Source organism: Gouania willdenowi, chromosome 12 (genome assembly GCF_900634775.1).
Source record: "Gouania willdenowi chromosome 12, fGouWil2.1, whole genome shotgun sequence".
NCBI classification, from domain to species: Eukaryota; Metazoa; Chordata; class Actinopteri; order Blenniiformes; family Gobiesocidae; genus Gouania; species Gouania willdenowi.
This window is the reverse complement of record NC_041055.1, coordinates 32,648,141-32,671,534: the sequence shown is the minus strand read 5'-3', so window position 1 is coordinate 32,671,534 and position 23,394 is coordinate 32,648,141. Positions and strand designations below refer to the sequence as shown.

At 37.8% G+C, this 23,394-nt stretch overlaps 2 protein-coding genes across 2 annotated transcripts; both read right to left on the bottom strand.

Moving 5' to 3' along the window:
• Positions 1-2,268: 2,268 nt before the first annotated feature.
• Positions 2,269-11,114, bottom strand: LOC114472879 (bile salt-activated lipase-like). The gene is made up of 11 exons (XM_028462172.1): positions 11,052-11,114; positions 10,831-10,978; positions 9,732-9,851; positions 8,548-8,745; positions 8,348-8,478; positions 6,832-6,939; positions 6,636-6,750; positions 4,849-5,035; positions 4,572-4,775; positions 3,408-3,617; positions 2,269-2,543 (listed from the first exon to the last, which is right to left on the bottom strand). The coding sequence occupies exons 1-11, from the start codon at positions 11,112-11,114 to the stop codon at positions 2,360-2,362; spliced, it is 1,668 nt and encodes a 555-aa protein (XP_028317973.1). The 3' UTR covers positions 2,269-2,359.
• A 4,054-nt stretch (positions 11,115-15,168) lies between these two features.
• gtf3c5 (general transcription factor IIIC, polypeptide 5) lies at positions 15,169-22,369 on the bottom strand. Its single transcript, XM_028462173.1, has 11 exons — positions 22,032-22,369; positions 20,279-20,477; positions 20,016-20,211; positions 18,752-18,935; positions 18,570-18,674; positions 18,392-18,506; positions 18,240-18,320; positions 16,627-16,715; positions 16,442-16,524; positions 15,559-15,701; positions 15,169-15,491 (listed from the first exon to the last, which is right to left on the bottom strand). The coding sequence occupies exons 1-11, from the start codon at positions 22,239-22,241 to the stop codon at positions 15,322-15,324; spliced, it is 1,575 nt and encodes a 524-aa protein (XP_028317974.1). The 5' UTR covers positions 22,242-22,369; the 3' UTR covers positions 15,169-15,321.
• Between the last annotated feature and the right edge of the window lie 1,025 nt (positions 22,370-23,394).

Below are 23,394 nucleotides of genomic sequence, written 5' to 3'. Positions count from 1 at the left end.
TGGAGATGGTTATGGCTTACAGATAATGAAAACCCAAATGTCTCAGAAAATTAGAATATTACATAAGATCAATAGAAAGTTTAAACAATACTTGGTTGGGCCTTATTTAGCATGAATGGGGCGTGGCATGGAGGTGATCAACCTGTGGTACTGCTCAGGTCTAATGGAAGCCCAGGTTGCTTTGATAGCAGCCTTCAGGTCATCTGCATTGTTGTTCCTCTGGACAACAACCATAGATTCTCTGTGAGGTTCAGGTCAATGAAGCACAGGAACACCATGGTGGTCAATGAAGCAGCTTCTGGTAGCTTTGGCAGTGTGGGCAGGTGTTAAGTCCTAATGGAAAATGAATTCAGCATCTCCATAAAGCTTGTCAGCAGGTTGATCACCTCCATGTTACGCCCTCCATGCCACGCCCTCCATGCCACGCCCTCCATGCCACACCCTCCATGCCACACCCTCCATGCCACGCCCCATTGATGCAGTCATTCATGCTAAAGGAGGTCTAACTAAGTATTGAAAGCATAGAAATGAATAGACTTTATTAGAAGCCTTACATTTTTGTTTAAAATGTACTTTTTTTATTGATCTTATGTAATATTCTAATTTTCCGAGACACCGGATTTTGGGTTTTCATTATCTGTAAGCTATAACCATCTCCATTTAAATATTTCACTATGTGTCATGATTCTATATCATGTATGGGTTTGACTTTCTGAAATGAGTGACAAAAAATATTGAAAATTTTCATGATATTCTAATTTTTAGATGTACCTGTAGATTTTCAGTTCTTATAATTTCAATAAAATCACTTGTTAAACCATAAAGTGATGTGAGTTCTTCTAACATCACTTAATGCACAACAGCAGAGATGGGAAACTTTTATCACAGCAGGGCCACAAACAAGTGTCTGATCTGAGGGTCACATGATCAACATTTACACAGCATTTAGAATAATGATTAACTGATTCATTAATTCATCTTTTTTTTTTTGTCATTTTGTGTTTTTGGAACCATTTTGTGTATTTTTGCTGTAATTTATTGTGTATTCTTGTTGTCAATCTGTATATTTTTGTGTCATTTTTTATATTTTGTTGTCGATCTTTTTGGTCATTTTATGTATTGTTTTTGGCATTTTTGTGTCTTTTGAGTCACTTTGTGTCTGTGTTGTTGTTTTTGTGTCTTTGTTGTCATTTTGTGTTTTAACAGAACATGTAGTTTTATTTAATTATTTTACACCTATTTTGTTTTATACTGTACATACATACTTTGATTTGATATTCTGAATCACAGGAACCGTAATATTTCCTTTGTTGAGATTTCTGTGAAAAAATGAAGACATTAGAAACACTTTGGGGTTTATTTGTATGCATTTTATTTATTTATTTTACAATAATATATGTTTTATATTATGAGGAAAAGTATAACTATCTACTAACTACTGTTCAGCTCTTCTTCAGCTCTTTAAGCTTGGTTAACAGCGCCCTCTGTTGGTGTCTTTTATTGTTACACTCAGGTACTTTCTGGACGTTACTTCCGGTTTGACCCAGCGGGGATGGACACGTGCAATCAGATCTGTTTTCCACTTCCTGTTCACTAATTAACGTCTGTGTAAGTCACACTTTTCCTCTTTTCTTATAATTACTGATAGTAGAACCTGTGTTAGAGTGTGTTTGGGATGTTATGCTGTAGCTTAATGATGCTAATTAGCAATGCTAATTCTGATTTTTAGGGACACGCCTCCAGAGATAAATGCTATTTTGAGAACTTAAGGTCACTGAAATATGGGCTGAGGATTTTTGATTTTTTTAAACTTATCCAAAATTAATTGGGCCGCAGGAGAAAGTGAAAAATGACGAGGAAACATGAATTATTGTGTAAATGAAACTCAACATATTTGCAGAGGCTCAAAGTTTTTCCTTAAAATTCTTACCAAAATCTTTAAATTTTCCTCAAATTATGACAAAATATTTCCCTTAATTAAATAGAAATTGCCCATAAAATCTAGGGATTTCACAGTAACGATCCTGTGGGACTGATATCTGTCACTTAATGCTTGGATATTGTCGGTTTGTAAAATATTTTGTATTTTCTGTATAAGTGCTAAGTAGGGCACAGTAATGTTGAAATTACTTTTTCAACATAAAATCTGTGGCCCACTTGAGATCAAACTTCTCTATATTTGGCCCCTGATCTAAGGTCTATATTTGGTTTAAATTGTGGCGTAATTCTGCTAACAGACAAACAAATAAATAAATAACCCAATGTGCATGATTTTAAGAACACTGAATGAGGAGGATTTTATTATTGTTTATTATCTCATGAAGCGTAGATGCAGGTTCTCAGTGGGCGGAGCCTCTTATTATTGGGTTTTAAATGTAGGAAGGTTTGGCAGAACGCTGGTCCAGAAGTGCACGTAGCGCAGCCTCATCCTGTGTCCCACTGAGTTGTGGTCCGTCTTGTGACTGATGTCCAGGTACCGGTGGCCCTCACTGGTAAACCGGGGCCACGGAACCGGGACGCTGAGGTCTCCAATGTTAGGGTCTCTGAGAACGTAAAACACATGATGAGACGATATGATGATATGAACCAACTAGGTTCATATTTCAACTTCTGTCTTTGATGCTCTGTGTGTGGGTGCTCCAGAATGTAAAAACATACACATAAAAACGTTTAGAACATTTAGCTCCTTTTTCTTTCATTTGAGACAGAATTTCATAAATCTAAATGTTAAATCTAAATGTAAATGTTAAATTTAAATCTAATGTACATGTTGAATCTAATGTAAATGTTGAATAGAAATATAAATGTTAAATGTAAATGTTAACTGTAAATGTTAAATATAAATGCTAAATATAAATGTAAAAGTTAAATCTAAATTCAAATGTTAAATCTAAATCTAAATGTTGAATATAAATGTAAATGTTGAATATAAATGTAAATTTTAAATCTAAATCTTAGTGTTAAGTCTAAATGTAAATGTTAAATTTAAATCTAAATGTTAAATCCATCGCCAAGTGTAAAGCTTAATGTTTAGAAATCACGCAAAGTGGTCAGCGCCTGTCAATCACGAGGGCCCCACCCACACTCCACCCTCCAAGGTTTTGTGCATCATTGGCTAAAGTGATTTACATTTAATATTTGGATTTACATTTCACATTTATGTTTAGCTTTTACATGTATCTTTAATTTTTATCTTGTGTTATGTTGTCTTATATGAATTTGTTTCAAATGAAAGAAAAATGAGCTAAATGTGAGGAAGCAGAGCTAAATATTCAAAATATGTCAGCTATGAAACAGTGAGTTTTTACATGCACACACACACACACGCACACACACACACACACACACACACACACACACACACACACACACACACACACACACACACACAGGATGTAGATTCATACCCAGTTTTGGCGAAGTTGGTCCAGTATGAGATCATGTATCTAGACACGTCCCTGTGGCGAGGCCAGTATCCCAGTGGGGTGGTGAAGGGCTTTCCAAACACGTACTGGAGGTCGTCTGCGTGGTCCGCCCCCATCCAGCTGGGGAAGGGTGTGATGACCCCCCCCAGACGGTTGGGCTCAGAGAACAGGAAGGAGTAGGTACGTCCGGTTCTGTAGAGGCAGCGTGCGCATGAACGCATCATCAGCAAACAGAGAAGGAAAGGTACACGTTACAGTAGAGTGGGGGGCGTGTCACAGGTAAAATAAGCATCATGTGACCCTGGTTTGGTGGGAAAAAAACTTGACTGATTGCGTAACTCAATCCTGTTTTAAAGGAGGCAAAACGACTGTGTCTAACAACAAATGATATCTGTGGGAAAACTATAGACTTTACCCTTTTTTGTTTTGTTTCTGTTTTGTTCCCCTTATCACACACACACGTCAAATTCAGGTTCGGGAGCCGAATTTGGTCCTTTAGAGCATGAAATTGTGTCACCAGCACAAAGTAAAAAAAACTCAAAGAAACCATGAGTCGTTGTGTAAATTACCAACTAATTCAGTTGTAGATACTGTATCTCCAGATGAATACACAAATTCAATGAAACTCCACAATATTAGCAGGGCTCACAATTACCCCATGATTATATCACATGGCAGTCATTTTAATCTCAAATTGTTAAGAGCTCTCAATTTTTCACAATTTTCTTCAAATTATTCCACAAAATGTCTTAAAATTACATAAAAATTGGTCACAAAATCAAATAAATGTAAAGTGAAAATCCTGTAGGGACTGAAATCTGTCACTTATTGATTTGATATTATTATTATGATTTATTTATATGTGGAAGTGCAAACTAGAGCACAACAATGATTAGATTACTAATTTTCCCGCCTATAATCTGCAGCCCATTTAAGAGAAACTGTTCCGTATTTGGACCTGGACTACAATGGGTTTGACTCCTGATTATCAGATGTCATCACAACGTCCAGAAATCAATGGCAATCAATCAAGACCGACAAAATGATCAAGTTCATTTTTATTTATCGTACAATTAATCTATATATTGATTATTGTCCCAGGCCTACGTCATTATTCTACAGCTTTGCCGTCTTTGTGTGACTCACGTGGCGTGGGATGCGTGAAGGTAAAGAGCGGTCTGAGTAGGAACCAGGAAAATGAAGTCCGTTCCAATGTCCACAACGGTCTTCTTGACGGTTTCTCTGCTAGGTTTGGTTCCCCAGGTTGAGGTGTAGGTGGAGTAGGCGTGGTCTGCACCAACCGGGCCCTTCTCCCTAGTGTAGGACGCCAGTAGGCTCCTCACCTCCTCACTGGAACCAACAAACACCACTAGCATCTCCATCAAACACGCTTTCCTTTGGGTTACACCCACTTTAAACTCACATGGTGGTGTCCACCAGCTGAGAGTTGACACTGGGAACATCCAGCCCAGTGAAGAGGTGTCCGTCCATGTCGTTAACCCCAGCGATGTAGTCGATTTCAGCCGCGTTGTGGAACAGGTTGTGAGGCTCGTCGGGTAGGAAGTCCCCGTCGATGGTGGGAGAGAGTTTCAGGTTGAAGACGATGGGTTCTAACAAACACAGTTAGATGTTTATACATGATGTGTTAACAATGTTCACTGTGAGTGAGAAGAATCACACAGACATGAAAAATGGGTCAATGAGTCACTTTATGTCATTTCAACGGAATTTCAGGACATTCCACGAACTTTGGTCTCAAGAAATTTAGAATTTTTTAGCAATTGTTCCTTAATTGTCCAATATTCACACTGTAAATGTTTAGTTTGATCTGATCAATACTTTTATAGATATGAATAATGTAGTGAGGGGGGTGTGTCCTTATTTTTCTTCTGTGTTCATCTTCCAATATATCAGTAACTCCATCACATATAAAGGTAAATATGATATAGTAATAAGCTCCACCCACTCTCTCAGAATATAGAAATAGATCTGCTATACATCCTATATATCTGGTGGACATGTCAGCTCCTCTAAATAGTCACAGTCAGTGTGTGTTTGGGTCTGGAACATGTTCAGTAAACTACTTAGCATATGTCTCAGCTCCCTGTAATGTGATCAGCTTAGAGCTATGAACATAGACTGTTCACATCACTAATGATTAGTCACAGATATACATTGGTTCTAGACTCACATGCTCTGGAAATATGAAAATATACTTTTTAAATTTTACTATTTTCATTTCAAGAACAAATGTGATCTGTTTTAATTCATAGTATAAATGTTACTCTTTATTGGGATATTAAACTATTTTTCTTTATGTGACCCAAACTTTGAGCTATTTCATCACTTGTGAATATTGAAAATCCTTTACATGAGGCCATTGTAGCTTAACTCTGTGTCTTATAATCATTTATTATTTATTAGTTTTTCATTAGAAAAACCATTGCATCAGAAAAAAACATTTATTTTTGAAAACGCTACATTTTCTTGTTTTCGGGGTGTTTTTCCTCCACGCTGTACCTCACAAAGTATGTATTAGAAATGACATAGAGTGAGTTTTACTAGACATGTAAACTCCTCATAAATCTGTTCCACTTACATCTGCGTTTTGTGTAAAGCCCCCATTTTCCATTTCAAAATTTACTCAGTTTAATTTCAGTGTTTATCAATTTCAGTATCAGTTTACACATTTTTGTTTGTGTTTCATTTTCTTTCCCAAATCAGACGTCATTAGACTATTAAACTTTCTGAAATCAGGCCAAACGTCATTATTACGACTCATGGGGTCAACTAGCCTTCATTTAATATTCATGTACGGCAGAATTGCACCAAAACAAACTTGCGGGAGTGTGTGTTGGAAATCTAATGATATCTTTAGAGATTTCTTGCAAGCGACACTTGCTAAAGCTAACATTAGCTCATCTGTTATACAGTAGAAAATATGGTGGCGGTCAATGGGCCATGAAGGAGGTTTGTAGATGTAAACAGGAGTTCTATGAATCAGTGATTGATTGCTCAACCTCGCAGACCAGAAGTGTGTCTCTGTGTAGTGAAATTTAATTTGAGAAGCAGAAATATATTTAATTTTTGAAATGTACTAAGATGATTTCTCTTCAACAGGAAAAAATACAATTTCAACTTCAATACTAACCAGTTTGTAGTGGCACAAATCTGAGCCCAGAGATGAGCTGTAGTTGAGTTTTTACTCACTGTCAGGAGAACCACTTAAGTTGAGGTCACCGGCCATTGTCAGGGCCACTGGGTCAGTCATTTTCAGACAGGCAGCCATTCTGTCATCAGTGGGACAGTTCACCTTCAGAGCAACCTGAGGGAAAAATAAACCCATGCTATTGAATCAGAGGTCAGAGAGGAAGACGTTAAAGATCTCAGAGCCGTGACTTTGTACCTCCTCAGCAAACTTTCGGGGGTTCCTGTTGACGGCCCACGGACAGATGGCCGTCCCACTCTGGGAGATGGCTCTGTTGATCAGTCCTTTGTTGTGAGGAGAAATAGTCTGTGGAGAAGTTAACAGGACTTTAATCTGTGCCAGTTACAGGAGAGCTCAGTCCTGATGGTCACATGTTTTTCCATCAGCCTTAGCCGATGACCGATACGGACTGCCGATTTACTTGAGCTGATATTTGGAGCCGATACTACTTTTGTTCCTTCAATTTACATCATAAAAATTACACAATGATGACAACAAATGGTACAAGTCTCAGTTTAAAAAAAAGAACATTTATTGAAATAAACAAAGGTGAGGTAGAACGACTAGAGGTGTCCCAATCCGATATTGATATCGCATATTGGTCCGATCTAAAATCACCGATATAAGCGCTCCGATAAAATGTTCTGCTCCAGCACGTCTATCTATAGATGATATAGTTACTGTATCTATACAGTCTAACACAATAACTACTGTTACTGACTAATGTTTTCTGTTTGACTAACATCACTTAATCAAACCTTTTCTAACATTCCACACTACAAAATAAGTCATAAAAGTATGTATAATTCGTGCTGATATTGTATCGGATCAATATCGGTATCGTCCGATACGCCAGGCTGCAATATCGATATCATATCAAAGTGAAAAAGTTGTATCAGGACATCCCTAAGAATGACTAGTAAATCATATTTCTGCTCTCTGTAAATGATGCACATCTGCGAACGCTGCAGTACGCATCGGCCGATGCCGATACACGTAAAAAACGCAAAAATCAATAATATCGACCGGCCGATGTATCGGTCTATCACTACTTATTAGGCTCTGGTCCCACTTTCTCTTATTTCTGAATCCAGGTCTAACTGCAACATTTTGCTCATAAAACTATTAAAAAACATCTGTAGATCATAATGATGGAATGAACCAGTGATAACACACATTTTCAAGAATCTCATCTTGTAAATAAGTGAAAAGAAACAGTATTTTAATGCAGTGGTTCACAACCTTTTTTGGATCGTGACCCCAATCTGATATCAAGAATTAAATGAAGAAAGTCTGGGGACCTCAAAGACATTTTTAGATTTTGATCATGTTTGACCTCAGATGTATATATTTTATTTACATTTTTACTGCATTTTAGTTGAACTAGATTCACAAAGTGAAAGTATAGAAATACAGTTGTTTAAGAGTGTGTCCTGTTTTAATTAAAAAAAATTAGAAGAATTTAAAAATGTCAAAAATCTATTTACATTTTTCAGAAATTTCAGGTGACCCCATTTAAACTCCAGGAGACCCCACATGGGGTCCCGACCCCAAGGTTGAAAAAACGTATTTAATGACTCCTGAATAGATTTATTTCTCTAGATTTTATCTCTCTCTCTCTCTCCCTGATTATCTCCTGAGGATAAAACAACACTTCTATTGACACCTTTTGATAGAAGAATCTATCACTTGACTTTTACCGAACTATGCTCACCTGGAAGCTGACGCCAGCGCCACCTGCTGACTCTCCAAAAATGGTGACGTTGTTTGGGTCTCCTCCAAATGCCTGGATGTTCCTGTTGACCCAGGCGATGGCGGTGTGCTGGTCCCACAGACCAAAGTTACCTGAGAAGAACCAGACGCACCTTACACAGAGATCATAACTACTAGAACCTCCATGGTTCCGTTATTTACCAGGTAGACCGGAGTCACCGGTGCTCAGGAAGCCCAGAGTTCCCACACGGTATCCAAACGTCACCACGATCACGTTCCCTCTGTCTGCGATCTCCTGCCCATCGTACAGATAGTTGTCCAGGAAGTTGGCCCCCATTGACCCACCAGCTAAGAATCCTCCTCCAAAGATCCACACCATCACAGGCAGGTTGTTGGAAACTGAACAAAGATTGAAGGTTCTCAGCCTCATTGAACCATGAAAACATCTGGAACTGATTATAAAACATCTCTTATGGTTCAAAAACAAATGTAACTTAAAAAGCCAATGAAACAATTTAGTAAATAGAAAGAAATGTACAGCATTATTTTTATTTTTACCTCCACTAAGTAGGTCATATTTTCAGAGTTTTAACCAAAGATCAACCTGACGTCATTGAAGATTCCATAAAATATTTTATCAGTTTCAAAAATGGAAAAAATCATTTTCATTCGGTTTGTAATTCAATGATCTTTATGAAATTTGACTCAGTTACATCAGGTCGGTTCCTCAATTATCCACCAAGTTCCATCAGGATCAGACCTTCTAAATGTACTTATGTAGATCTATGTCTAATAAAACACATTATTATGAACCATATTACATTTAAAATAGGACTACGTTACAGTTTTAGAGCCTGTGTTCCTCCATCTTGAAATGATTGATGATGTCACATGGCCCCACTGCCTGTAAACATCCTATTGTTTTCTATTGGAGTGAAACAAGTCATTTAAATATTATCGTGGCCTAGTTTGTACTTATGTGTGTGAGGCACTGACAATATGACTGATATGAGTCTCTGCAGGATCTTCTCTTTACATTTTCTTGGTTTTATGACCAATTTCTAAGTATTTTGGGTAGTTTTGTGGAATAATTTGAGAAAAATTGCAGTATTTTGAAAATGTTTTGATTTCTTTCAACAATTTTTAGAATAAAAATTGATCTAAGATGTAAAATCTAAAAACAGAGCTTTGGGAACTAATTTGGAGTTTCATCTACAACTGATTATTTACAGCAGTGGTTCACGTTTTCTTTGGAATTTTTTTTAACTTTTTTCCTGTGGGCCGAGCATCCAGCTCCAAAGGGCCGGATTTGGCCCCCTGGCCTTAAGTCTGATACACAAAAACATCTGTAACTCATTAGTAAACATCTGTAATATGGTTCTTACCTACGCGTCCGTGAGGAACCCAGATGTTGAGGTAGAGACAGTCCTCACTTCCTCTGACGTCATTCTGGATCAGGTTGAGCTGAAGGCATCTCTTAGCGTACTCGGTGGCCCTCAGAGTGCCTGATGGAAAACATACACTGGCATTAGGGGGTTCACAAAATACCTTTTCACCAAATTTAGTCAGATTTTTGTCTTGACGTTGTAAACATCTGTTACCAAAAATGGAGTTTAGGGGAGGCATTTTTTGTCAAAATATTGAAGTTTTTTCTATTTTCAGGAACTGTTCTAATGTTCTTACACATTTAGTATAAATACAGGGATAAACTATTAATGATCATACTTCCCTTTATATTATTAAAGCTTCTGTGAAAGTTACACATTCTTTGGCTGGGCAATAAAAATTGTGAAAAAGTTGTGCCACCTTTTAACGGACGTTAAATTGGTCCAGTTTTTGGTAAAGATATTTAAGTTTTCAGAATGAGGCAAAATGTGATCTGGCAAAATTTTGAGAACTTTTTTTCATACACTATATTGTGAAACCATCGTATATATCTTAGGGTTAGGAGATATATCGAGATTCAAAAAATATCGAGTTTTCTATTTTGGAGATATAGAAAATAACAATATTGCCTATATCGATATATATTTATATATATATTATTATTATTATTTTGTGTCAATATACTCATTTTAGGAGTCGCCGCTTTTGCTGCTTCTCAGAAAAACATGAAAAGCTCAGTTATATGAATTTCTGAATTTGTTCTAAACTTTATCTAAACAAGCCACACTACAGAACTCACTCACACGTGCTGTCCCTTAGAGGAGAAAAATCCAAAAGTGGAACATATTGATCAGCTGTTTGTTCATAAATGTGTCTGTGTGGCATTTTTCATCAGCAAATTTAACCCAGAATTGTCTCTCTGGTCGTTATTTGATATAAAGTTATCAAGATTTATATCTTAAATCACCATTTTGTGAAAAAATATTGAGGTATGAGTTTTGAGTATCACTCAGCCCTAATATATCTTAAATCTCGATATATTGCCAAACAAAGCAGTTCCATCTGTGGACGTTATGGGGTTTAAAAGCGTTCACCCACCGTCCCATCCAGGGTGAGGCTTCGGCTTCTCAAACCGTCCAGGAATATCGGCGAATGGAATCCCTTTGAAGATGTCCATGGTGCGACGGAAACCAAGACGGATATTTTTCCCCTTAACGAGTCCTCCCTCTGTGCGAACCTCTCCGAGCTACAACAGAACCACCACAGAAGAAGAGCTCGACGTGTTCTCAGGTGGAGCATCTATCTGATGAGTTACTTACAGAGGTGGACGACACCGTCTCCAACAGCACCACCACGGCCACCAGTATCCCCAGCGTCACCATCCTGAGACCAGTGTGAAACCCTGGTCAGCTGAGCTTTTATAAAGGAGGTCCACCCCCACCCCCCACCCTCTGATAAACACGCTGAGATAACGCTCCACGTGTTCTTCAACCCTTTCCTGTTTTTCACACTGCCAATGTATTCCATTCAATATTTCATAACTTTACTGAGTCCCATCGTTTCATCTTATCAATGCAAAGAGTATTAGTTACATTTAGCCATGCTAATAGACTAGCATTCTTAGTCTCAGATGTGTTTATATCAAATTCAATTTAGTTCAGGGGCCAAATACAAACTAATCTGCAGATTTTTGGCAGAGAAAACTAGTAATTTCAACATTATTCTACCGTAGTTTGCACTTAAATGTATAAATTAAATGTAAAATATGTCAAACACCAACAAAATTCAAGCAATAAGAGACAGATTTCATCCCTGCAAGATATTCACTTTAAAGTTTCTTGATTATTTGACCAATTATTTAAATTTTGAGGACATTTTGTGGACTAATTTGGAGAAAATGGCAGGATTTATGAAAAATTGAGAGTTAAAACATGACTTCCATCATGTGATAAGCGTGGGAAAACTGTGAGCCCCGTGAATGTTGTAAAGTGTCATTGAATTTGTGTATTTGGAAGGACTGAGATATCTACAACTGAATTAGTTGGAAATTTACACAATGATTCATTTTTTCTCTGTCATTTTTAATTTCTCCTGTGGGCCAAATTGTATGCTCTAAAGGGCTGGATTTGGCCCCCAGGCCTTGAGTTTGACACATGAGGTCTACAGCAACATTTGAGCTATTTTAGTTTTGTAAAAAGCAAACTAGTTGTTGGTGAGTAGAAAAATAATGGGCTCACACTGTTGAACAGGACCCGTAGTCCTGGTTAGGAATCGCTGCTCTGATCTAAGTTTGATACATTTATTTATTTATTCATGAAACCAAACATTCAAAGGTTAACATCACAGGATTAACTTATTTTAAGATATGTTAGGTCTCTCGTCCAATGGAAAGCTGTGTTCTCCAGCATGTGGTTCATGTATCAGGAAGTGAGGCTCTTCGTTTACACAGCTGTTCTTTATGGAACCCAGTCCCACTGAGGAAACACCTCTGCTTTTCAGACAAATCAACAGTGTAGTGGGCGTTAGCATCTCTGCTGGCACTTCACTCTAAATCAGGGGTTCTCAACCTTGGGTCAGGACCCAATTTGGGGTTGCATCATCTATTTTCCCCTTCCACTGCTTCAGTGGGTTAGGGTGCCAAGGATTGGCTCCACCAGAGACAGGAACCTTGACTTATCTTGTATTTCCTGTTGGAGTTGAATAGAAGAAAGGCCTGTAAGTTTATGTCACATGTATACGGTTTATTATTAGAGAGGAAACGGAATTAGTTTTTGCAGGGCTGAGTTAGGAAGTCTAGTTATATAACCAATGTGCTTAAGGTGATGGACCACACAGATGTTATGGATGGTGTAGAGTGGGTGAGACGGAGTATGTCGAGATTGGTATATTTGAAGCTAGGGTGGGAACCTCTGGGTACCTCACAATACGATACGCGATACAAAGCTCACGATAACGATTATCTCATGATATGACGATGCTGCGATTATCAATATATTGGTCAGAAATCAATCTATGATAATCTGACATAACAGGAAAAGAAAGATTAAGTGAAAAAATACAATTTTTATTTTATATCTGAAAGACAATAAATATAAAAAGTGTCCTATGAACAGTGAGACTATTTTAGTGCAACATTTCTGTAAATAAGTGTCAACATACCAATGCACATGAATAAGTATCTCCAATAGTGCTTTATGTAAACAATAAATATGGTCTTTATGACCAGTGACATCATTATAGTGAAATATTACAGTAAACAATATATTGGTTCCTTCAACAGTGACAACATTTCTGTGAAGACGTACCTGTACATTTTAGTGTAAACGCAGAAAAGGTTTTGAAAAAAAAAGAAAATAAATTAATTAATTTAAAAAAATTAAAAATAAAAATCGATATTTAGCAGGAGCATATCGATAATCGATCATGCGGAAAAATATCGTGACATATCACCGTATGGAGATATTGTCACTCCTATTTGAAACGCCAGCCTACGTTGTCTTCTTCTCACGATGGTGTTTTATCTCTTTGTCCTGATGGTGCGTTGACACGTTCAAACCCATTACGGACACATTTTCTAAGAAAGTCAATCCATGTGGAGCCATGTTCAGCTGTGAGGCGTTAAGAGGACAGGCTTGGGTACTGTACGTATGACAGCTGTGTACTTACAGCGTTAGAAACTTTACCCGGATGCATAGATTTATCCGACGATCCGTGAGCACGGTTTTTCTCACATTCTAGTTCTTATGAGCTGAAGCAATACGCTGGACAGTAAATGCAGAACAACCTTCCACATTTGATATGACATGGCCAAGGTATGAGAAGCTGGTAACATTCTAACATGTGTCTCCTTTATCCTAACAATGACCTCAGAAGAACAATGAACTCTTCATCAAATATCCTCAGCATGTTTCCTCGTTCAGTCGTGCTCTTACAAAACATGACAACATCGTCTGCATAGCTTGGATAAGATTTGTATCTGCATTACAAGGTTGATCCCTTCATTGGTTTCTATTAGTGCAGATAATTGGGATCTCACACTGGGAGGGGTTGCAAGATAAATGGACTTGATTTTATATAGAGCTTTATCACCACTGAAACAGTCTCAAAGTGCTTTACACATCAGCTCATTCACCCAATCACTCTCACATTCACACACCAGTGGGACAGGGCTGTCATGCAAGGCTCTAGTCGACCACTGGGAGCAACTTAGGGTTCAGTGTCTTGCCCAAGGACACTTCGACACATAGTCAGGTACTGGGATCGAACCCCCAACCTCTCGATCAGAAGACGACCCACTACCACCTGAGCCACGGTCGCCCTGAAGATGCCTTCAAGAAACTAACAATTGTTTTTTAAACAATTTGACCCTATCTTTTTCTGCAACTACCCCAAACTTTTCATATTTTATCCTATTTTCATCACTTTTTCTTGCCATATTTTTGCTCCCTTTAATGTATTTTTGCTACATTTCTCCCATTTCTGACACCTCTCCATCACTTTCCAGACATGTTCATCACTTATAAACCCTTTCTACCACTTTTACACCTAATGTCACATATGTTGACCCATTATTGTCACTTTTAACCTCTTTTCACCATATTTCATGATTATTTTTGCCAATTTAACCACATTCACCATTTGTCGTGTCCATTATTTGCCAGTTTAAACAAATTGTTACAGTATTGACACTTTGAACCTTTTTTACCACTTTTTCTGTCAGTTTTTATCCACTTTAATTTACATTTAACCAATTTCTATGGTTTTTAAAATGCTATTTCACCACCTTTTCCACCATTTTTGGTCACTTTGAACCATTGTATTTGTGATTAAAACCAGGATTTCCATCTTTAAGATGACTATAATAATAATAATGAACGTTCCTGGATAACAGTGGACATTATTCAGATGAATAAATAAATGTGGTGCACTCAGAGAGCAAATCTCTGCCTAAATCACCAAATTTAACTTAAATCCGTTGAGAACATTTTGGGATATCCTGCTACAAACATTAACAATAACAAACGCTGGTATATTTAAGTTTCTGGGGGCGTAGCTTTGGCTAGAAGGGGGAGGAGCTACCTTTAAATGTAGCAGCTAGCTCTCTAACATTGCAGAATATACCTTTATAATAATTCCAGCATGTTATTTGTCTCTTCTTTTTGAAGACAAAGAGAACAAAGTAGTCAGCAGATGCCTCTGAAGAAGACAAAAAGTTGTCTAAATAAATGAAACCATGACATATTAACATAGAATATACCTGTAATTAACAGGTTTTATTGTTAGATTTCTCAGATTTGTGGATAAAAAAAGTGAAATCATCAAAGCAGATATTAAGGATTTATTATATATGTATTTATATGGCATGTCTCATAATATGTAAAAATTGACCAAAACAAGTTTTTAGTCATTATAATTTAATATTTATTTGTTGCATCATCATTTTTCATCCCATATCTTCTGAGTGAATGCTGACAAAAAAAATATCCTAATTGGCTGAATGTCTGTGGCTGCAGGTTAAAGTGGGCGGGGCATAGACTCCCACACTGGAATCCTTTATTTCCACGTGTCCTGAGACAGTCGTCGTAGTGTTCACATATAATCCAACATTTCTGTCTCCATCTCATTTTCACTTCCTTCTGACGGCTGGAAGTCCAGATCTTCATCATCCTCCTTCACATCCTCCTCTTCCTCTTCTTCAGAGGAGTCCACAAACTTCCCTATAGCTCTGCGTCGTCGTCTTCCTGGATGTTCTGGTAACGCTGGGAACAGAACGTTTGTTTACACACACACACACACAGAGCTGGTGTTACCAGGTGAGGTCCTCACCTGGTTGGTTGGCTCGGACCACCTTCATGATCATGGCTGAGATCATGTTCCTCAGCTTGTGGGTAGTACCAGGGACACACCATCCATCACGCTCATCACAGTGCTGCTCAGTGCCCGTGTTCTGCTCAATCAGAGCTTGGATGCTGTAACCATACCAGAGGATTGTTAGCATCGCGGGAAACAGATGGAAAAAAACCAACATGACATGGAAATGCCTCACGTTTATAATATATTTACACACTATGTTTCACCAGGAAACGGGTGATAAAATGTCCAAACAGTGGTTCCCAACCTTTTTTGGGTCTTGACCCAACTTTGATTTCACAAATATTTGGCGACCCTAAAGACTTCAAAAAATATAATAAAATAGCTTTTTGATCATGTTTGTGATAGTGTTATATACTGTATATATATATATATATATATATATATACATATATATATAGTGTTACGAGTAGCACTAAAATGCCCTAGCTCAGATATTTTTATATATATTTATATTTGAGGAAGTGAAAGTATAGAATACAGGTGTTTGAGATTGTGTAGTGTTTTAGTTTGAAAAAGTCATCATTTTAAAATCTACAAAATATATAATTTATTTTTAAAATTACAATTTTATTATTTAATTTCATACTATATTGTTTTTTAACTAGATTTGTATTTGAGGAAGTGAAAGTATAGAATGCAGTTGTTTGAGATTGTGTGTGGTGTGAAAAATAATAAAAAAATATTTTTATTATGAAATGTTTTAACTGTATTTTTTTTACTATATGAAACCAAAAAGCGTAACGTGACAAAGAAACGGAATTTGGGAAATTTTGAAACAAAGTCAGACGCTACAGCTGTTCCTAATGTTGTGGCTGATCAGAACCATCAGCTTTACCTTTCCACGTGCAGATCACACAGCTGGTAGAACATCTGTCGGTGGGGGGGCAGCATTCCTTCTCTGAAGATGTAGGACGACTCCTGTAGGGATTGGACACACGTTAGGAATGTTCTAATGATCCAATGAGGATGGAACACTAACATTCAGCAGAGCACGTGATTGGTTGAAACGTGTTTTCTGACCTTCAGCAGGTTAGTGACGGGACTATGTTCCTGAGCGATGCTGGAACCCTCCTGACCTGGAAGATCCATCACACTGGCTGCCTGAGGGACTGAACACAACATTTGCTTTATTTCCTCATTTCCATGCAGAATAAATGTAAATATTTTAACTGTAGATCATCTTAAGGGTGAAATGTCCATTAGGGTCACAGTTGGGCTGTTGAAAATCATGGACTTTTATTCATTATGGGGTTGGATGATGAAGGTCTTTCTGTGGTAACGGAGTGGAGTGGACAACATGAAAGATGGTCACAGCCCTCACATTTTTACCTAATGTCCTTCATTGGCTTTAAAAAAAAGTGATATCAAAAAATTGTTCTGGGGTTTCCATGGATACGGTCGATGGTAACGGAGAAAAGTGGGTAAAATCATGAATCTGCGTTACAAAAGAAAAAGAAAAACTAGCGAAACTAGAAAGCTAGGATTTTTGTGCTTTATTCAGCCAGGGGTTCTCAACCTTGGGGTCGCAACACACTGGGAGAGGGTCACCAGATGCCTTCAAGAAACCAGGAATATTGTCTTTTTAAAAATTTGAGCCCCTTTTTGCTTAATTTTTTTAAACTCACCATATTTTAACCTATTTTCATCACTTTTTCTTGCCATATTTTTGCTCCTTTTAATGCATTTTTGCTACATTACTCCCATTTCTGACACTTCTACACTTACATTGCCTTTTCTGCACATTTTTTCCACTTTCCAGACATGTTCAGCACTTATAAACTAGGGATGTAACGATTAATTGTAAGGCAGTTAAAAATCGATTCAAAGGTATCACAGTTCATATCAATACTCTGAAAATTGAATCACAGGACTTCTTTTAAACAGCAGAGGGCGGCATCTATTTTCCCTTCTCTTGCACAGAAGCGTAGGCGGCGGGCGGAATCGCCTACTACTCTTAAACATGTTCATAAATGATTCCTTACCCCTTTAGCACTGAAAGAATATCTGTAATATTACGTGAATATCTGTAAGAGTCACATTTTTCTATTAGCTCTGTCTGCTAGCATAGCATCTCTTCTTCACTGCACAGAATAACTGCATCCCAACCGACCACTGGGTTACCAGCGCCCTCTGTTGGTCCAAACAAATATCTGATGTAAATACAATGCGATGACTGTTTTTTTTTTTTTTAAAAGTCCAATTGTTAAGGCACAAAATACATTTTCAGTTGCACTTTTAAAAAGAAAAGGAACTATTATGTAGTTTTGCATTGTTTACTGTAGAACCAGAATTTAAATTAATAGTCTTCTTCTTCATTTGTATTATTCCTTTATTTATTTCATTCAAGATTTATTTTTAGTTAAACTGCAGTGTTTTGAATAGTTTATCAAGGGATTCTTTTGACAATGAAAAATAAAAGGACAGTATTTTCTAGTTTTTGTGTGTGATTAAAACCATGATTTCCATCTTTAAGATGACTAAAATAATAATAATAAACGTTCCTGGATAACAGTGGATATTATTCAGATGAATAAATAAATGTGGTTATCACAGATTCATAGAACAATGGACCATCATTTTGCTGACTATGGATATTTGTGTCGTAAATGTTTTTCCTTAGTGTGAGTCCTGACCTGCTTTGTTGAAGGTGATTGGTAGTTTGTAGTTGAAAGCGCTCCTCTTGGCTTTCACTGGGATGTCAGAATGGGAATACCCTAAAAACAACCAGGAACAAAGTGTTTTACATGAAGTGACGTTGACAGAAACATCTCTCAGTGTTTGTTACCGTGCTTGGTGCTACAGCGAATCCTGAAATCCAGTAACTGGTACTTCTTGGCGTCTGGAGTCTTTCGTGGGTCGTATCCAAACCTGACCCACAGACTCCTCCAGGGGCCCGTCACCTATAGATAAACCTGATGATCAATCGTGTTCCTCCTGCTCAGACCCAATCATCACCCTCTCACCATGTAGTAGGCAAACGCAGGAAGTAGACGTTTGATTTTGTCCGGGGGGAGGTTGACGTTGGCCTTGATGCCGTTCTTGGACCAGATGGGTCGGCTCTCAAACAGCTAGGCTCAAAGAGTTTGGTTTAAGATAAGATAAGCTCACACCTACACAGCCTTATGTAAGAGACGCGCACACACACCTGTCGGGCGGCGTGCTCCGCCTGCTTCTCGTGGTCTGTCTGACACAGCTTGTTCCAGCTGGTTCTGGCCTCCTCCAAACACTCACTGGGAACGCTGGCGTCGCTGAAGTTCACAAAGATGGCGAAATGGGTTCTTCTACGGCGACCCACGCTGATAATTTTCTTCATGGTACCAGTTGATAGGCTGTGAGCACAGAGGGGGAGGAGCCAGGGTCATGTGACTTTAGAACGCGGGAGAACACCATCTTTGACAGAACTTTAGCACATCTTCGTAAACGCTAATTATTAATACGGAATGACATTATGGTTTATTCTGAATGTAGATCGCTGAGGTTTTACAGTAAAAACACATTTTGTACATTGTTTATATTGCAGCTTTACATATTTAGTTTATTTTTCTGTCGTTTTGCGTGTTTTTGAGTCATTTTGTGTAGTTGTTTCAGTGGCCACACAAAATCAGACCATGGGCAACAAGTGGTCCCCGAACCACCTGTTGCAATAATCAGTAATACAACCTATTTAAAGTGAAAGTATGGATTAAGAAAAAAAACATAAAAATTTTATAATACAAAATTAATTAAAAGTCAACTTATTATTTTGAATACGATCGAATGCAAGGACTCATGAGGACACATCAAAGAGATCAGCAAATGCCTCTGAGGAAGACTGACAGTTGGCAGTCGAAACATGTCAGGAGATCAAAGTACATTTCCTGATAAAACTATTCTGAATAAATGAAACCATAACATATTAATACATAATTAATACAAACTTCCACTTCTAAAACTAATCAAAACCTAAATATTTTCCCCCAATTTGAAAACTAATACATTTATTCTAAACGTTTGCTACATAATACATGAAAAAGATGATTATATTACAATCTATGAACAAAGAGAACTTAACATTAGCTTAGCCCATTAGCTTAGCCCACAGATCCCTCTCATACCACCCAATGTGTGTGTTAATGTTTTCATTATGGACCCTGTACCAATATTACAGACCGTCTGTCGTTATTTGGCTCAGAGACGCTAAACAACAGGTATTTTTGACAAACTTTAGTGGCTAACCCTATTTTACTATACACCATCGTTTGATAAAGCTTGTAATTAAAATTCACTAGAGGTAGCCGTTAACGGCCTAAAACAGACAGAAATGTCCCGTAATAATTTAGACGGTTCAAAGAAATGATCAATTTGAAATGAAATGGGTGGAACACTCCGGTCTATGATGACTCAGCAGTAAATGTGAGGCTCTCACTGACTTCTGTCGGATGTCTGGTCGGTAGAAGTAGTCTACAGGTGAATCCAGACGGGAGAAAATGGCAGGAATGAGGAAGTGAGGCACAGGCTGCTCAAAGAAACCCTGGTTCTCAGGTTTACGAAGGATGATCTTATCGTACAGAGGAACGTTCTCTCCACCCTGAGAGTGGACTGCCAGGTACTGGAAGTCTGCCATTCCTGTGAAAAACAGACAGCTTCACTGTCACTGATTTAAACCAGACACTGAAGCTCCTCCCCCTCCTACCTTGGAACCTGTACGTGGTCCCGATGACGCCCAGCACCTCCGTTTGGATCTCAACATCGCTCCGATCTTTTTTACGCACTCGTCGTTTGACTTTGATCAGAATGTTACTGGACGAGAAACGGTTTCCACACAACGAGTGACAGAACGGGTCCTGGGGGCGAAAACGCAGCTCCAGACGTCGGTTAGGGTGAGCGAAGAGCTGCGGGAATAACATAGAAAGAGTTACACCATCATTATGGAGGACAGCATGGTCATGTGATCTCTGATTATGATCGTTTGTATGGAAAATATGTTTAGTCATTAGATAACAACCAATCAGAGCATTAACACAGGAAACTACAAAAAGTTTTTCATATTTTTGTAGTTTCATGTTTTTGGCATCACTTTCTGTTGTTTTATGATCGTTTAATTTATTTTTCTCAAATTTTGTGCATTTTTGTTATTGACTTACATCTATATATTTTGTGTGTTTTTTTGTATATTTATTGTTGTTTTGTGAGCTAATAAACCTTTGTCATTTTATGTATTTTTATTTGTTGTACTTTTCTTTGGCGTCACTTTTCGTTATGTTGTGGTCGCTTAATTATTTTTTTTTTGTTTGTGTACTTTTAGAGTCATTTTGTTGTTGCCTTACAAATTATTTGTTTTGTGTTTTTGAAGCCATTTGTGTATTTTCGTCATTTTGTTGTTTGTTCATGTTTTTCTGTAATTTTTGTGTTTTTACCAGTGTTTTGTACGTTTATTTAGGGGCCTTATGCTCGTGTGTGTGTGTGTGTACTATATAAACTTTATATATTCCTAACTCCATTCCCAGGAGATGCAGCCAGTTGTTTATGTGCACGACTTCCTGTTTCCTCTGGGTATCTGACTCCATTACAGCTGGTATGGTATGGTAAGTGGGTGAGTCAACCCTGAGTATGGAAACCTTGGGTTACTTACGCGCACGAGCGTGATAAAAAGCTATCATCAATGGAGCAAAGATCACACGAGCTACCATGGCCCTGATGGGTGAAATAATCAGGTGTTTATAGAGGAATATGAGCCTGTTCTAAAGGTGTTCACACAGAACGTCACGTTAGAGACTATAGTCACTTAAATCACCCGTGATTAGTCGTGCTTTTTGGTCGCTTCATCGCTCCAGTGATGTGACGACCGTGGAATAATATGAATAAAATGCGTCTGTGGAGGCGGGGCAGCATCGTTCATTTACAGCTCTTATCATAGACAGCTCCACTTGTACTTATGGATTTAAATAATCAACTTACAGAGTTTCTAAAGGATGAGGGTTCAGGTTGACGTGTCATTTATATTGATTTTTAATGTAATGTAGTCGCCAGAGTCGTCTGGACGTCTAAAAAAAGACATCTTAAAATATATGACAGACATGCTATGAAATTCATGTTGCATGAATTTCATGTGTTTTCAAGATCTGTTTTTGAAAAACTAAATTTGGTTGGTTGAATTTTAAAAAAAAAAAAGAAAAATGGGTTGTGATTGATGACTAGGGCACAATGTGGGTCCCAGGGTGAGACCAGTTGAGAACCCATGTCTTAGACAAAGCCTGCCAGTGAGCAGGTTCAGTCTAAGGAGAATGTTACCATGGTAACAGCCTCATATCTCACCTTCAGGAATGGGATACTCAGAGTTTCCCTCATTTGAGCCCCAACACACTCAGAGTTTGAACATAACCTACTTTCTAGAACATCCCACAGATGTAAAGGTCACCAGATGTTGTGTAACAGCAGGTTCTTACTTTAGAGATAGTTTCTTCTCCTCCCAGTGTGTTCAGCATCTTATCTACATTATTGACCACAGCTGGATACTCCACACACATCAGTCTGGACTCTTTTATCTCAACAGTGCACGAGGATCCGCGTGCACGGAGGGACTCAGAGCCCGCGCTCAGAGTCAGTTCCTCCAGCTGGAAGTTAGGCCTCTGTCCCCGGAGATAGTGGTCCTCCATCGGGCAGGATTAGCACACGATAATACCGGTAGAAATACACGATAATACCGGTAAATACGGCTGTGTGTGCATCTGTGTTTATTTCTTCTTCTTCTTCTTCTTCTTTTTCGAATTTCCGGCAGACTTCTTCTATTGTTTTTTTTTTGCTGTTTTGCCAAATAACTTTCCGCCCCCTGCCGGTTAGGAGGAGAACAGTTTTCTACCATAAATAGGTAGATTTGTCTTTATTATTCAATAAAAAGTGATGATTATCATTTATATTTATAATAATAATCAGTGTAATTAATATGTTATACTAACATATTGTTATTATTATTGCTAATGATATTATTGATATATGTTGTTCAAAGATAAAGCGGGGGTAAAAAAAATTGCAATATCTTATTTATTATTACTTAGATAGTCATCTTAAAGATGGAAATCCTTGTTTTAATCAGAAATAAAATGGTTCAAAGTGACCAGAAATGGTAGAAAAGGTGGTGAAATGAGATTTTAAAAACCACAGAAATTGGTTAAATGTTGCGAATTAGTGGTCAAAAACAGACAGAAAAAGTATTAAAAAGGGTTGAAAGTTTCAATATTGGAATAAATAGTTAAATAATGGACATGACAAATGGTGAATGTGGTTAAAGTAGCAAAAATAATCATGAAATATGGTGAAAAGAGGTTAAAAGTGACAATAATGAGTCAACATATGTGACATTAGGTGTAAAAGTGGTGGAAAGGGTTTATAAGTGCTGAACATGTCTGGATAGTGGGAAAAAGATTGGAGAAATGTCAGAAATGGGAGTAATGTTGTAAAAATGCATTAAAAGGAGCAAAAATATGCTAAGAAAAAGTGATGTAAATAGGTTAAAATATGGAGAGTTGTGGAGTTTCAAAAAAGGGTAAAAATAAGCAAAAATGGGCTGAAATTGTTCAAAAATATATTTTTCTTGAAGGAATCTGGAGACACATTTCAGGCTGTAGATGGCGCTGTGTGACTACACCTGTGTGTGTGTGTGTGTGTGTGTCTGTGTGCGTGTGTGTGTCCCACCCATGGCCCCTCAGAGGAGGAAGCATGCAGCCATCTTCATGTTTACCCAGTGATTTAGGATCAACTCTATTGACTCTAACTGTCTCATTCCACACCTGGTTTACTTTGATTCTCGTT